This window comes from Myodes glareolus, chromosome 3 (assembly GCF_982192425.1).
Source record: "Myodes glareolus chromosome 3, mMyoGla1.1, whole genome shotgun sequence".
In the NCBI taxonomy this organism is placed as follows: Eukaryota; Metazoa; Chordata; class Mammalia; order Rodentia; family Cricetidae; genus Myodes; species Myodes glareolus.
Genome location: NC_142028.1, coordinates 89936682 through 89949098, shown reverse-complemented (window position 1 = coordinate 89949098; position 12417 = coordinate 89936682). Strand labels below are relative to the sequence as shown.

The 12417-nt window shown below is 40.7% G+C and overlaps 1 protein-coding gene across 2 annotated transcripts in view; it reads left to right on the top strand.

The window, feature by feature from the left end:
• Positions 1-12417, top strand: part of Lepr (leptin receptor) — an 87468-nt gene that overhangs the window by 31116 nt on the left and 43935 nt on the right. For both annotated transcript variants that reach the window (XM_048453170.3, XM_048453168.3), the window contains exon 5: positions 6961-7166. In XM_048453170.3, coding sequence (XP_048309127.3) covers positions 6961-7166 — 206 coding nt within the window. The remainder of the gene's footprint in view (positions 1-6960; positions 7167-12417) is intronic.

The window sequence follows — 12417 nt, the reverse complement described above, 5'->3', positions numbered from 1 at the left end:
ACAAAGTTAAATTGAGAAAAAAAATTTTTAGGACCAGGGAATTGAGGGGTTATGTATTTGACCTGTCTACGGTGGGTTCTTTAATTCTGTTCCCTGGAACTCATAAGAAAAATAGAAGTTTTAGACATAATGGCTGTGACATATTTTTGTATAATGAAAAGTATTTTTATTTGGTGAAGCAACCTGGCAAAACCTCTTAGCTATCAGACTGTCAGAGATCTTTGAGAAGGATAAGATTTTACTTGAGTTATTGATTAAAAAATGATAGAGAACTTACTTGGTTGGCATCTAGAGCTACTCTTTTGGGTCCTCCAAGGTCGCTGAAGGTTGTATTTGACCTTTGTTGTTTAGCGCAGAGCCTGTCAGGCTTTTAAAGAGCCTGTGGGCTAAGAAATCTGTAGGAAGACAGGCCTACCTTGACCTGGGCAGCTAGGCTGTCAATTCCAGTGATTTTGTCCACGTTTGGAGGTCTCCAGTTTAGGTGAAAGGCAGTTTTTGCCCAATGGTTAGCATTTGGCAGTCAAAGCAAACTGCAGATGGACGCTGGTCTTTGACCATTTGTCTTCTGTCTTCTTGGAGGAATCAAAGTGCTTGCTAGGAGCCAACCTGTCTCTTTTTGTTATGAAAAGTTATTTAGTAATTAAATATTTAAATATCGCATTCCCCAGATCTCTGAGCAGTTGAGGCTGTTTATTAGGTATAGCTGCAGTATAGAATCTGTCTGGAAGGTTGGGTTTGAGTTTGACTGTACTGACTCTTAATAGGTAAGATCCACATTTGTAAAAAGACAGAAAGAAAGAAAAAAACTGTTTGTAACATTAAGATTAGTGGCAGAACTGACAATGGTAGAGAATAGCTTAATATTAATTATAAAAGTACATACCAGTTTAAAATATGAGACTTATGATTTTGTAGTCTGAAATGAGATGCAATGAACAATCATTATATATAGAAAGATTGAACAGGAATTAGACAAAGTGTATGTTTTTGATGGGCCCTATCAAAAAGCATGTCACTATGCAAAACACCTGTAATCAGAGTTAACGAGGATTTTTGTGAACACCGAGGAGGGGGAAGGGAAGGCAGGACATTCATAACAGTGGGAGAGCTTGGTTACAGGACCTGGCTCTCAGTGAATCTAGCGATAAAGTCACCTGACCCCAATGAACATGGCGGCGGCCACGTGTTGTGGCTTGAATGGAAAAGCTGCAGGAATTTTAAAAGCCGGGGGCTGTCATGGATGGTTGATATCCAGAGTCTGAATCATGAAAACCTGCGCAAACAAAACGAATGCCCAGGACCATGTGGACAAGCGTCCTTGATCCACGGGTGGGGTGTTATGGACCTAGCTGGATTACTCAGAAACCAGAGGCCAGGGCCGCTCCATAGCAGCGGTTATGACGAGAGGAGAGAAGAGGGAAAGAAAAGAAGTGAAAATGAAAAAAGATAAAGAAACTGAGGACCCGGTCCCCAGACGAATGTCGAATGCATAGCACGGGAAGTGTGCAGTGCTAACGCAGGCGGACCAACCCCCGGGGTCGTCCAAGCACGATTCCGGTAAAGGAAAGCAACCGTCTGTAGCAGAACAAGGAGTGACCACCGAGAAGCCAGTGGTGGGAGTGGAAAAAGAACCCGGTTCAGGATATCCGAGTCGTGCGGCACCAATATTGTTCTTTAAAAAGATATGATGGTGGGGATGCCCCGAGCAGCCTGCGAGCCAGGCAGAGGCTGCCACCAGAGCTGTGTTCCCCGGGCAAGTGGCAGAGTCAGGCGGCTGGATGCGGTGGATGGAAGAGTAAATGGACATAAGGCTATACATAAAGCTAAACATTTATTACTTAAAGAAGAGGGAGACATTTATTACTTAAAGAAGAGGGAAACAGAGAGACATGGAGAAAAACATAGGGAGAGACAGAGACACGTGTGTACCCACCAAGAGATGGGGGACAGAGAGAGAATTAAGATGGCGACCAGGAGGTGAGAAGTGGCTGGGGAGTGGGCGTGGTTAGTCCTTAAAGGCACCGCAAAGGAATAACACCCGCGTCTTTTCCCGAGTTTCGCCCTGGCAGATCGCTTCACTGGACATAGTCAGACCTCTCTGTGTTTGTGTCCAATATTGATATAAGTCAGTCTTCATTATCTCCCTCTCTACCAGGAAGTGCCTGACCCCAGATTACCCACAGGGCTGGTGAGGAGGCTCTGGATGTTGTTTCACTAGGGAGAAGCAGACAAGATTTTTCAAGGAAAGTTACCCAGAGTCACTAGGCTTTCCCCACCTCACTGACCCTACCACAGTTTTCAGATTTATTCTAAAAGCAGATAAGCCGTTCTCCCTTCTGGTTTTTTTTTTCCTCAGATGGCATTTCTTGACTTTAACTTATTTCTGGAGAGATTAGATTCTACATAATTCCCATGTCCTAGTAGTTAGACAGATTTTTGTTAGCTGGTAGGACAACGAGGATGGATCTTTCCCTCATGGACTTTGGGCCCTACCTCCTGTTCCTCTGCTAACATAAGAAAGGGAAGGCCCTCCTTAGCATTTAAATTGCTTTATTGAAAAGTGAAGGTATCTAGGCTCCATGGAGGCCCACTAAGGCAAAACTTCTTCCTCCTGGTCAGAAGAACAAAACTGAAGTTCTACCTCTTGCCCTGGGGTGAGACCTGACCTTTTAAATGACCTTCTTCAAAGAAGAATAAATAATCTTGTTGTCCTGTCTGCCATGGGGCCAGTAACCTATTCTTTACTCATTCACACCTTGTCAGAAATTGATTCATGGAAAGACTTGCTGAGGCAAGGGGCGGACTAATGGTTTATGCAGCCACTGCCTATTCACTATTCTGAGTTACTCAGAAAAATCATAACTCCTTTTTTCTTTCTATTTTGGATACTGGCCAAATCCTAAACATGCTCTTCCTGGCATTCTGGGTTTTCCCATTTTTTTTCTCTGAAGTTCTCCTCTGTAGTTTACCTTGCAGCTACTTGTTGACCTCCAAATGCTTGCCTCTCTCGCTTCCTCTTTTTTATCTCACCCCTCCTGGCAAGCCCTGAGGTGTGCAGCTTTCCTGCCCCGGTGCTTTTCTCTCAAATTCCACCAAAATTATCCTCCAGCTTCCTTCTGAGTCTCCATTGGGATGTTTTATTAACAGGCTCAGAACCTAGAGGGAAACCTCAGTTTCCCTGGAAACACTGATTCCTTTTGTTTAATGGCTCTTTTCTTTGTTATCTTTTCTCTTACAAAAGCAAACTGTGAGAACCTTCACCATGTTCTACTGTGTTGGCCAGGGAGGGTGGTCTCTTTGGCTGTGGTGTTGCTCTCATTGTTAAAGCAGATGCAGAGGGCCAGCAAGCAAACTGCTTCCTAAGATGAGGAACTATTTAGAAAATCAAGCACGTGCTGGTGAGAAGCTAGCTGATCTCATACATGGGAGGGACTTGGGGTAGTTCAAACCTATCTTTACATTAATTTATTTTTGTGTATGTGTATACACATGTGTGGGTATGTGTGGGTACGTGTGTCACAGTAGAGCCATGGCCAGAGAACTTGCAGGGGTCAGTTCTCTTTTTCCACCACATGGGTCCCGGAAATCAAACTCAGGCCATCAGGTTGATGACAGGTGCCATCTATCAGGGTCAGGGATGAGGGTTTTTTTTGTTTTGCTTTTGTTTGTTTGTTTTCCAACTTGGAGATGTTGACGAACAGCGAATATTTACTGAGGGTTCTTTGACTAGCTCCGTCTTTCAAATGATATAGCCAACTGTCTACCAGACTTGGGCATATGCATGTTTTTGTTTTGAGCTATGGGGCATTGTTATCATTACCGGGGTGTTCCCAGCTGAGAAGGCAACACCAATGGGTTGGTAGAGGGCGCAGAGATGAACCACTCAGGAGAGGACTTCAGGGAACATCGTCTACTTTATTGCACGGGGGCAGCCACTTATACAGTGGAAGGAATCAAGGCAGGTTCTGAATTGCCCGAGCTGTCTATGGTGGGAGAAGTTTCCAGAATGCAGCACAGGGCTTTGAATTTGGGCAGCAACTGGCGATTTCGCTGAATTGAGGCGACAGAGAGGGATGCAGAGGATGTAAGGGGACTCATATCTATGGGTAAAGTGCTTGAACACAGGACATGGTCAGTGTGGACTCCTGAGCTGAATATCAGCCTCCTCATGGTGCTGGATAAGAAAAACTTGGAGAAGAGAAAATTGATTGCTAGGAACTGTAATCTAGATAATTAATGGAATATGAATATATATATGTACATATTATATATAATTTTTTGTTGTTATTTAGACAGGGTTTCTCTGTGTAGACCTGGCCGTACTAGAACTCACTCTGTAGACCAGAATGGCCTCAAACTCACAGAGATCCGCTTGCCTCTGCCTCCCAAGTGCTGGGACTTGGGTAGTGTGCACCACTACCGGCCTGCTTGTGGTGCCATTTTTTTTCGGTTCATGGCATGAACCTTCAAATAGTCAATTTGCAAAGCTAATGCGGGTGAAGTTACTCTTCAAGAGCTATAAACTGGGGTTGGCTGTCATCTTTCCTAAATTAAGACCTCAGGTACCCCACTTTGGTGGTATTTCATACCAGTTTAGCATAGAACTGGCTTAGAGAATGCTAGCAATTTTACAGAGAAATTTCCTGGGAAGAAAAAATAATTGTACAATGGTCAGAGGATCGAATGTACCTTCTATGAAACATGTTTGGCTGTTAGCAACAAATTTTGAGTTCTAAATACTTATGTCTCTACCTAGAAAATTTTGCACAAGGTAAGGTTTGTAAATAAGCCAGATTTCAAATCAACCTGGCAAATGTTCTTGTATCATTGTTTATTTTCAAGTAAAGTTTGTTCATATATCTAAGAATTAAACAGATTGTAGCAACCTGTGTGTGTGTGTGTGTGTGTGTGTGTGTGCGTGCGTGCCTCACATCCCACCACGATTTGAGGCAGGGTGTCCTGTTCGTTGCTGACAAACCAGGCTAGCTAGTTTGAGAGCTTCTGGGGAGTCTCCTGCTTCTGCTTCCATTTTGCACTCAGAGTACTGCTCACAATGACATCCAGCTTTTAAGTGGGTTGAGTTTCAAATGTGGTCCCTGCGATTGTGCAGCAAACACTTTACCCACCAAGACATCTCCTCAGTCCCCGTCCTCCTCCTCTTCTTCACACTGTGCTTAATTCTTAGATGTAGGAATAAACTTTACTTGAAAGCAAATAAGAACTAAATAAGCAACAAGTTACATATTTGAGTCTACTTTCTCATTGCCCTATGAGAAATTCTGCTGCTTTTGTGTGAGGGATGGCTTGTTTTGTACAATTTGGCATTGTTAAACATTGGCTTGCTGCAAGGTGAACTTACTATGGCTGGCATGTGGAGGACCAGTCCCACTACATGGATCAAGTTGGTTGACAGCGTTGTTCAGTTCTTAATCCCGAATCATTTTGTCTGCTTGCTACATTCATTATTAGAGAATGGTTAAATTTTCCACCAGTAACTATCACTAAGCCTATTTTTTGCCTGTTATTAGATAAATACTTATTATGCACTTTTAGTGACCCCTCTCCACAATTTTTTTTGTTATGAATGATCTTCTTTTCCATGGTAAATGATTATTGCCCTGAATTCAACTTTCTTGACGTCAATGTAGCCATTCAGCTTTATTTTGATTTGTCTTGGGATAGCATATCTTTTTCTAATGCTCTCTGTTAGTAAATTCGCATTTTAATGTTAAAATTGATTTCTTATGAGAGGTTTGTAATTGGGTCTTTTTTTCTTCCCGCTTTGCTGCTGACTGCCTTCTAAGTGAAGGCTATTTGCATTTAACGACTCTAACTCTATTCCCAAGCCTCTGTTTATTTTCTCATCTCATTATTCCTTGTCCTTTTCTTTTCTCCATTTTCTTTTTCAAAGACAGGGTTTCTCCACATAGCTCTGATTTGCCTGAACTTGCTCTGTAGACCAGGCTGACCTCAGACTCAGATATGTCAGCCTCCGTGTGCTGGGGTTAGAGGTGTGTGCTACCACTGCCTGGCTACTTTCCTCCATTCTTGTAGGTTATACATACATACATACATACATACATATGTGTATGTGTGTACATATGTATATATATAAACCTATAAACCATATATATATATATATATTTGTATTTTGTGTACTTTGGTGTGTTACCCACACATAAGTCTGTGTGAGGGCATTGGATCCCCTGGAACTGGAGTTGCAGCGAGTTGTGAGCTGCCATGTGAGTGCTGGGGATTGAACCCAGGTCCCCTGAAAGAGCAGCCAGTGCTCTTAACTTCTGAGCCATCTCTCTAGGCCCTCTTTTAAGTTATGTTTTATGATTCCATTTAATCTTCCTTATTGACTAATTACTTTAGTGGGTTTTGAATTAGGACATGTCTTAGCATCTAGATGACCTCATACCACTTTGGACGCCATGTGACATTTCAGTTGAACACTCCCAGCTCCCCCAAGTTAGGTTGATAATGTCACATACTTTAGTCTGTGTCACACCCTGTAAATACATGGTTGACACTTTTACTTTAATCATCCAATAAATAAAAATCCTTGGAGTTAAATTTCATTCCTTTGTGTGACTGCAGATTCAGTCTTATTTTATTTTTTTGTGTTCACAGCCTTTTTTTTTTTTTTAGCACTCCTACAATACAGATCTAAAGGTAATTCTTTAAGTTTAGGGATGCCTGAGGAAGCCTTTGTTTCATATTTGTGTTTAAGGATATTTTCACTGCGGTGGTGTCTTAGAGCAGTGGCTTTTCTTTCTTATTAGTGTCTCTGTGGCCCCTTTGCTGATGCCACCTTGATTGACAGTTCATTTGCCCTCTCATCCTTGTTCTCTCTGATGCAGCCTGTCTTTAAGCTGGATTCTCTGTCCTGCTTTCAAAACCCTGTCCAGTACCCCCACTCCCAGGCTCACATTTTGCTCTTGTATTTAAATGCAGGCCTGAAGTCACAGATGATTTGTCCCGGGCCCCTTTGAGAGACAGTTTTCAGGTCGCGCAGTGCAACTGCAGTGTTCGGGGCTGTGACTGCGATGTGCCAGTGCCAAGAGCCAAGCTCAACCACTCTCTTCTGATGTATTTGGAAATGACATCTGCCCGTGTGACTTTTCAGTCCCCTGTGATGGCAGTGCAGCCCTCACTTGTCGGTAAGTTGGGCTTCAGAACGACAATGGCTCATACAAAAAAATCAGTCACGCGAAAGGGTTGAAAGGTTGCTTATGAGTTAAAAATTTTCACTAGCTTTCATCACTTTGAACACTACTGGAAATCATGGGAAATGTAGTACTGAGGATTCACAGGCAGCTTCTCCTTGTGTTCATGCATAGTCGTAGATGTCTCTAACCTTAGCACCGAAGTGATCCTTTGAAGCAGCCGTGGCCTCTGTAAGTCTTGGATTTAGTGGATGGATATGTTTTATTCGACTCTGTTTACATCTCAGATAACTATTTCTGAAAATTATTAGAAGCATTTTTACCTGAATTTATTCCTCCAAGAAATTTGTCTTAGGAGTCATATGTACAAAGATTATTACAGAGGCTGGAGAAGCCATGGGGAGCAGGGCAGGGTTTCTACTCACACAGCAGGCCTGTGTATGAGCAGAGGCAACCACTGGTCAGGAAGCAGTCAGGGCATCCACTCCACAGCCAGAGGACAAGACAGCCTCACATGGGTGGAGCACCCCAGTTTCTTATTGCAGAGATCCTCAAGCCCCTTTAATAAACTTAAATATTTAGTTAATAGATATGAATAACACACAAGTATTAAGATACTTACTTAGTTTTATATGCACGCTGATGTACACTGTGTTCGATGGTATGTTACTCAGCAGCTTTACTATTTTTTATTTCTATTTCCTGAAATGCTAACATGCAACTCTTCATATGTGTACATGTGTGTAGGCAGGTCCATGTGAAGGTCAATGGGGTTTCTTCCTCTATTGCTCTTCCTTATTTTATTTTTTTGTGACAGAGTCTCTCACTGAGACTGGAGCTCCCACTTTGGCAAGATTAGCTGGGGAGGGAGTTCCAGGAATCCACCTTTATTTGGGCCCTCAGCACTAGGACTGTAGGCATCACCACCATGCCTGGGTTTTATGTGGGTGCTAGGGATCCAAATCCCTGTGGATAGGCGCTTTACCAGCTGAGCCACCTCCCCACCCTCTAAGCAACACTCCACATTTGCTTTTGATTCATGGGTCTTGGTGTCGCTGGCTGGAAAGACTTTTCCATGTATCTGTTACAATTTTCCATACAGTTCCAAATGTTACTTCTTTTTGTATGACTCAAGATGTTTCTTTTGAACCCTTGTTAAACATTTTATTTTAACATTAGGGCTTTTAAGTAATTTGTTCTCTAGAGATGTAGGCATGACTTTGTACAACATTGTGATATTAATACCCAAGCAATTCAATTGTGAAATTATGTCATGGGGAAAAATGTTAACATACTTAATTAGCATTATGTTTTTATCTTTGCAAAACTAGTTCTACCTAGTAATTTTAAAAAGCACTTAGATCAGCATTGCAGTTAATTTGTTTCCTAGGTAGTTCAGGGAAAGTGTCACCATTGGGCTTATATGTGTTTGAAAACTCTTAATTCTATCCTAAGGCAGACATAATTTTAAGGAAAAATCATTTTCCTTAATGTATTTGACATTAAAACATATGTATTTGAACATAAAATTTCCAAAATTTGTAAATGCTATGCAAGAATTAAGATGTATTATGTGAGAATGTGGCTACAGATATTATTATTTCTGATATGATGGTTATGGTGGTTTGAAAGAAAATGGCCCCCAAAGAGGATGGTAGTATAAGGAGGTGTGGCCTTGTGGGAAAAAATGTGTCACTGTAGAGGTGGGCTTTGAGGTCTCATATATTCTTTTTTATTATTTTTTAATTAATTTTTATTGAGCTTGACATTTTTCTCTGCTCTCCTTCCTACTCCTCCACTCCCTTTCAACCCTCTTCCATGGTCCCCATGGTCCCAATTTACTCAGGAGATCTTGTCTTTTTCTACTTTCCATGTTGATTTGATACATGTATGTCTCTCTTAGGGTCCTCATTGTTGTCTAAGTTCTCTGGGATTGTGATTTGTAGGCTGGTTTTCTTTGCTTTATGTTGAAAGACCACTTATTAGTGGGTATATATGATAATTGTCTTTCTGGGTCTGGGTTACCTCTCTCAATATTATGTTTTCTAGCTCTATCCATTTGCCTGCAAATTTCAAGATGTTATTATTTTTTCTGCTGTGTAGTACCCCATTGTGTAAATGTGCCACATTTTCCTTATCCATTCTTTGGTCGAGGAGCATATAGGTTGTTTCCAGGTTCTGGCTATAACAAACAGTGCTTCTGTGAACATAGTTGAGCACATGTCCTTGTAGCACGATTGAGCATCCTTTGGATATATACCCAAAAGTGGCATTACTAGGTCTTGAGGAAAAGTGTTTCCTAATTTTCTGAGAAATCGCCACAGAGATATCCAAAGGGACTGTACCAGCTTACATTCTCACCAGCAATGCAGGAGTGTTTCCTTCTCCCCGCAACCTCTCCAGCATAAGTTGTCATCAGTGTTTTTGATCTTGACCATTCTTACAGGTGTAAGATGGAATCTCAGGGTTATTTTGATTTGCATTTCTCTGATGACTAAGGATGTTGAATATTTCCTTAAGTGTCTTTCAGACATTTTAGATTCCTCTGTTGAGAGTTCTTTGTTTAGATCTGTACTCCATTTTTTATTGGATTATTTGGTTGTTTTTTTTTTTTGATGACTAATTTCTTGCATTCTTTGTATATTTTGGAAATCAGACTTCTGTCTGATGTGGGGTTGGTGAAGATTTTTTCACATTCTGTAGGCTGTCGTTTTGTCTTGTTGACTGTGTCCTTTATTTTACAGAAGCTTTTTAGTTTCAGGAGGTCCCATTTAGTAATTGTTTCTCTCAGTGTCTGTGCTACTGGGTTTATATTTAGGAAGTGATCTCCTGTGCCAATGCATTCAAATGTATTTCCCACTTTCTCTTCTATGAGGTTTAGTGTGGCTGGCTTTATGTTGATGTCTTTGATCCATTTGTACTTGAGTTTTCTACATGGTGATAGATCTGGATCTATTTTCATTTTTCTATGTGTTGATATTCAATTATGCCAGCACCATTTGTTAAATATGCTTTCTTTTTTCCATTTGATATTTTTTGCTTCTTTGTCAAAAATTGGGTGTTTGAAGATGTGTGGATTGATATCTGGGTCTTCTTTTCAGCTCCATTGGTCCTCCTGTCTGTTCTGATGCCAGTATCAGGCTGTTTTCAGTCCTGTAGCTCTGTAGTAGAGTTTGAAGTTAGGAATTGTGATACCTCGAGAAGTTCTTTTATTGTACAGGATTGTTTTGGCTATCCTGGGTTTTTTGTTTTTCTATATGAAGTTGAGTACTGTTCTTTCAAGGTTTGTGAAGAATTTTGCTGGGATTTTGATGGGCATTGCATTGAATCTGTAGACTGCTTTTGGTAAGATTGACATTTTTGCTATGTTAATTCTACCTACCCAAGAGCATGGGAAATCTTTCTACTTTCTGGTGTCTTCTTCAATTTCTTTCTTCAAAGATTTTAAAGTTCTTGTCATAACAAGTCTTCCACTTGTATTGTTAGAATTACTCTAAGATATTTTAGGTATCATATATTCTTAAACCATATCCACTGTATAAGTCTATTTCCTGTTGCCTGCAAGATGTAGAAGGTTCAGCTTCTTCTCCAGCGCCATGTCTGCCTGCATGCTGCCAAGTCCCACCATGATGATAACGAAATGAGCCTCTGAACTTTAAGCCACTCAATTAAACGTTTTCCTTTTTGAGAGTTGCCATGGTCACAGTGTCTCTTCACAGAGATAGAAATCCTAACTAAGAAATAGTCAAAAAATCTCTTTAGTATTAACTAAATAAAGAGTATCTATGTGAAACTCTAGAATGAAAAATGTTTCAAACATGAACACATGAAAATATCCCTGTGACCAGGTGGTGGCGCACACCTTTAATCCCAGCACTTGGGAGGCAGAGGCAGGTAGATTTCTGTGAGTTCAAGGCCAGCCTGGTCTAGAGAGCAAATAGCAGGACAGCTAGGGAATGTAATACAGAGAAACCCTGTCTTGAAAAACCGATATGTATATCTCTGTGATTAAATAAGGAACACAAGGAAATCCCTATTCTTGGACTTAATGAAGTATAACTCATAGGAGATTAGGTCAGAAGTATTAAGGACCAGAGAACATCAGAGACTAGTGTTATAGAGTTTGGATTTTATTCCATTCAAATGGAAACTTTTAATTGAGGGGCTTATATGATCAGATGTATATCTGTGGGTTCAAATTTTATTCTATTGTGGAGAATGAGCCTAGAAAGGAGATGGTGGGGATGGGCCAGTCAGTTTAGTGCTCTAGCAATGAAGGTGTGTGGAACTGATGAGATTTGCTTATACATCTGAAGGACAGAAAGGAACTAAAGTTTACCCTCAGTTTGCCTCTGAAAATCTCCATCAATGGAAGACCAGTTCTTCAGAGAGGAATATTGAGACTGGTGTATGTGCAGAATTCAAGATCATGTTGTGTTTGAGATGACTATTAGAATCTTATGAGGTACTGAATAGACAGTTGGATATATGACTCCAAAGTTTAGGAGAAATATATATCTGGGAGTTGAATCTATAAATTCTGTGAGATCACCCAGTCAGGATTCAGGAAGGAAGAAACTAACAGGTATTAGTAAGAATGAAGGACATTGTGTTCTTTGAGAAACCATGTACAAAACAAAACAAAACACCATTTCAACAAGGGTATACGTAGCTGTGTGGAACGCTGTGCTGAAGGGCAGAACAAACTTAATTGTAAAGTGACATCAGAATTACCAGACAGTAGTAGACAGACTTTGTGATGGAGAGGCGGAGCTGACCAGTGTGGGCTGGTTAGGTGGAATGAAGGTCTCCCCAGGGCTGTTGAAGACATTTCTCTGGCAGAGAGGGTGATGTGACAGCATGTGCTGGGCTGGATATAGGAGAGCCAGGGGAAAATGTTTGTAATATATTTTAAAATGAGCGTATAATGATAGAAGACAGGAAATGTGATCTCGCTCGCAATTGTGTATAATTGCAGTACTCTTTCTTTTGTTTTTTTTTTTAATTTTTGTGTTATTTTTGGTCCTGTGAATCCAGTAAAATTTATGTGGTGTTCAGTGTTTAGTCACCCTGCTTACAATAACCAAAACTTGTAATAAGTCACAAAAATAAGTGTCAGTAGGTTTGAATAAATGAAAAGACAAAAAAAAAAGCCAAAACTTTCTCTAAACTTCTGAACAGATGGGATGCATGAGAACTAAATCAATTTTGGTTGAAAATACAATTCAAACCAGCAAATATGTTA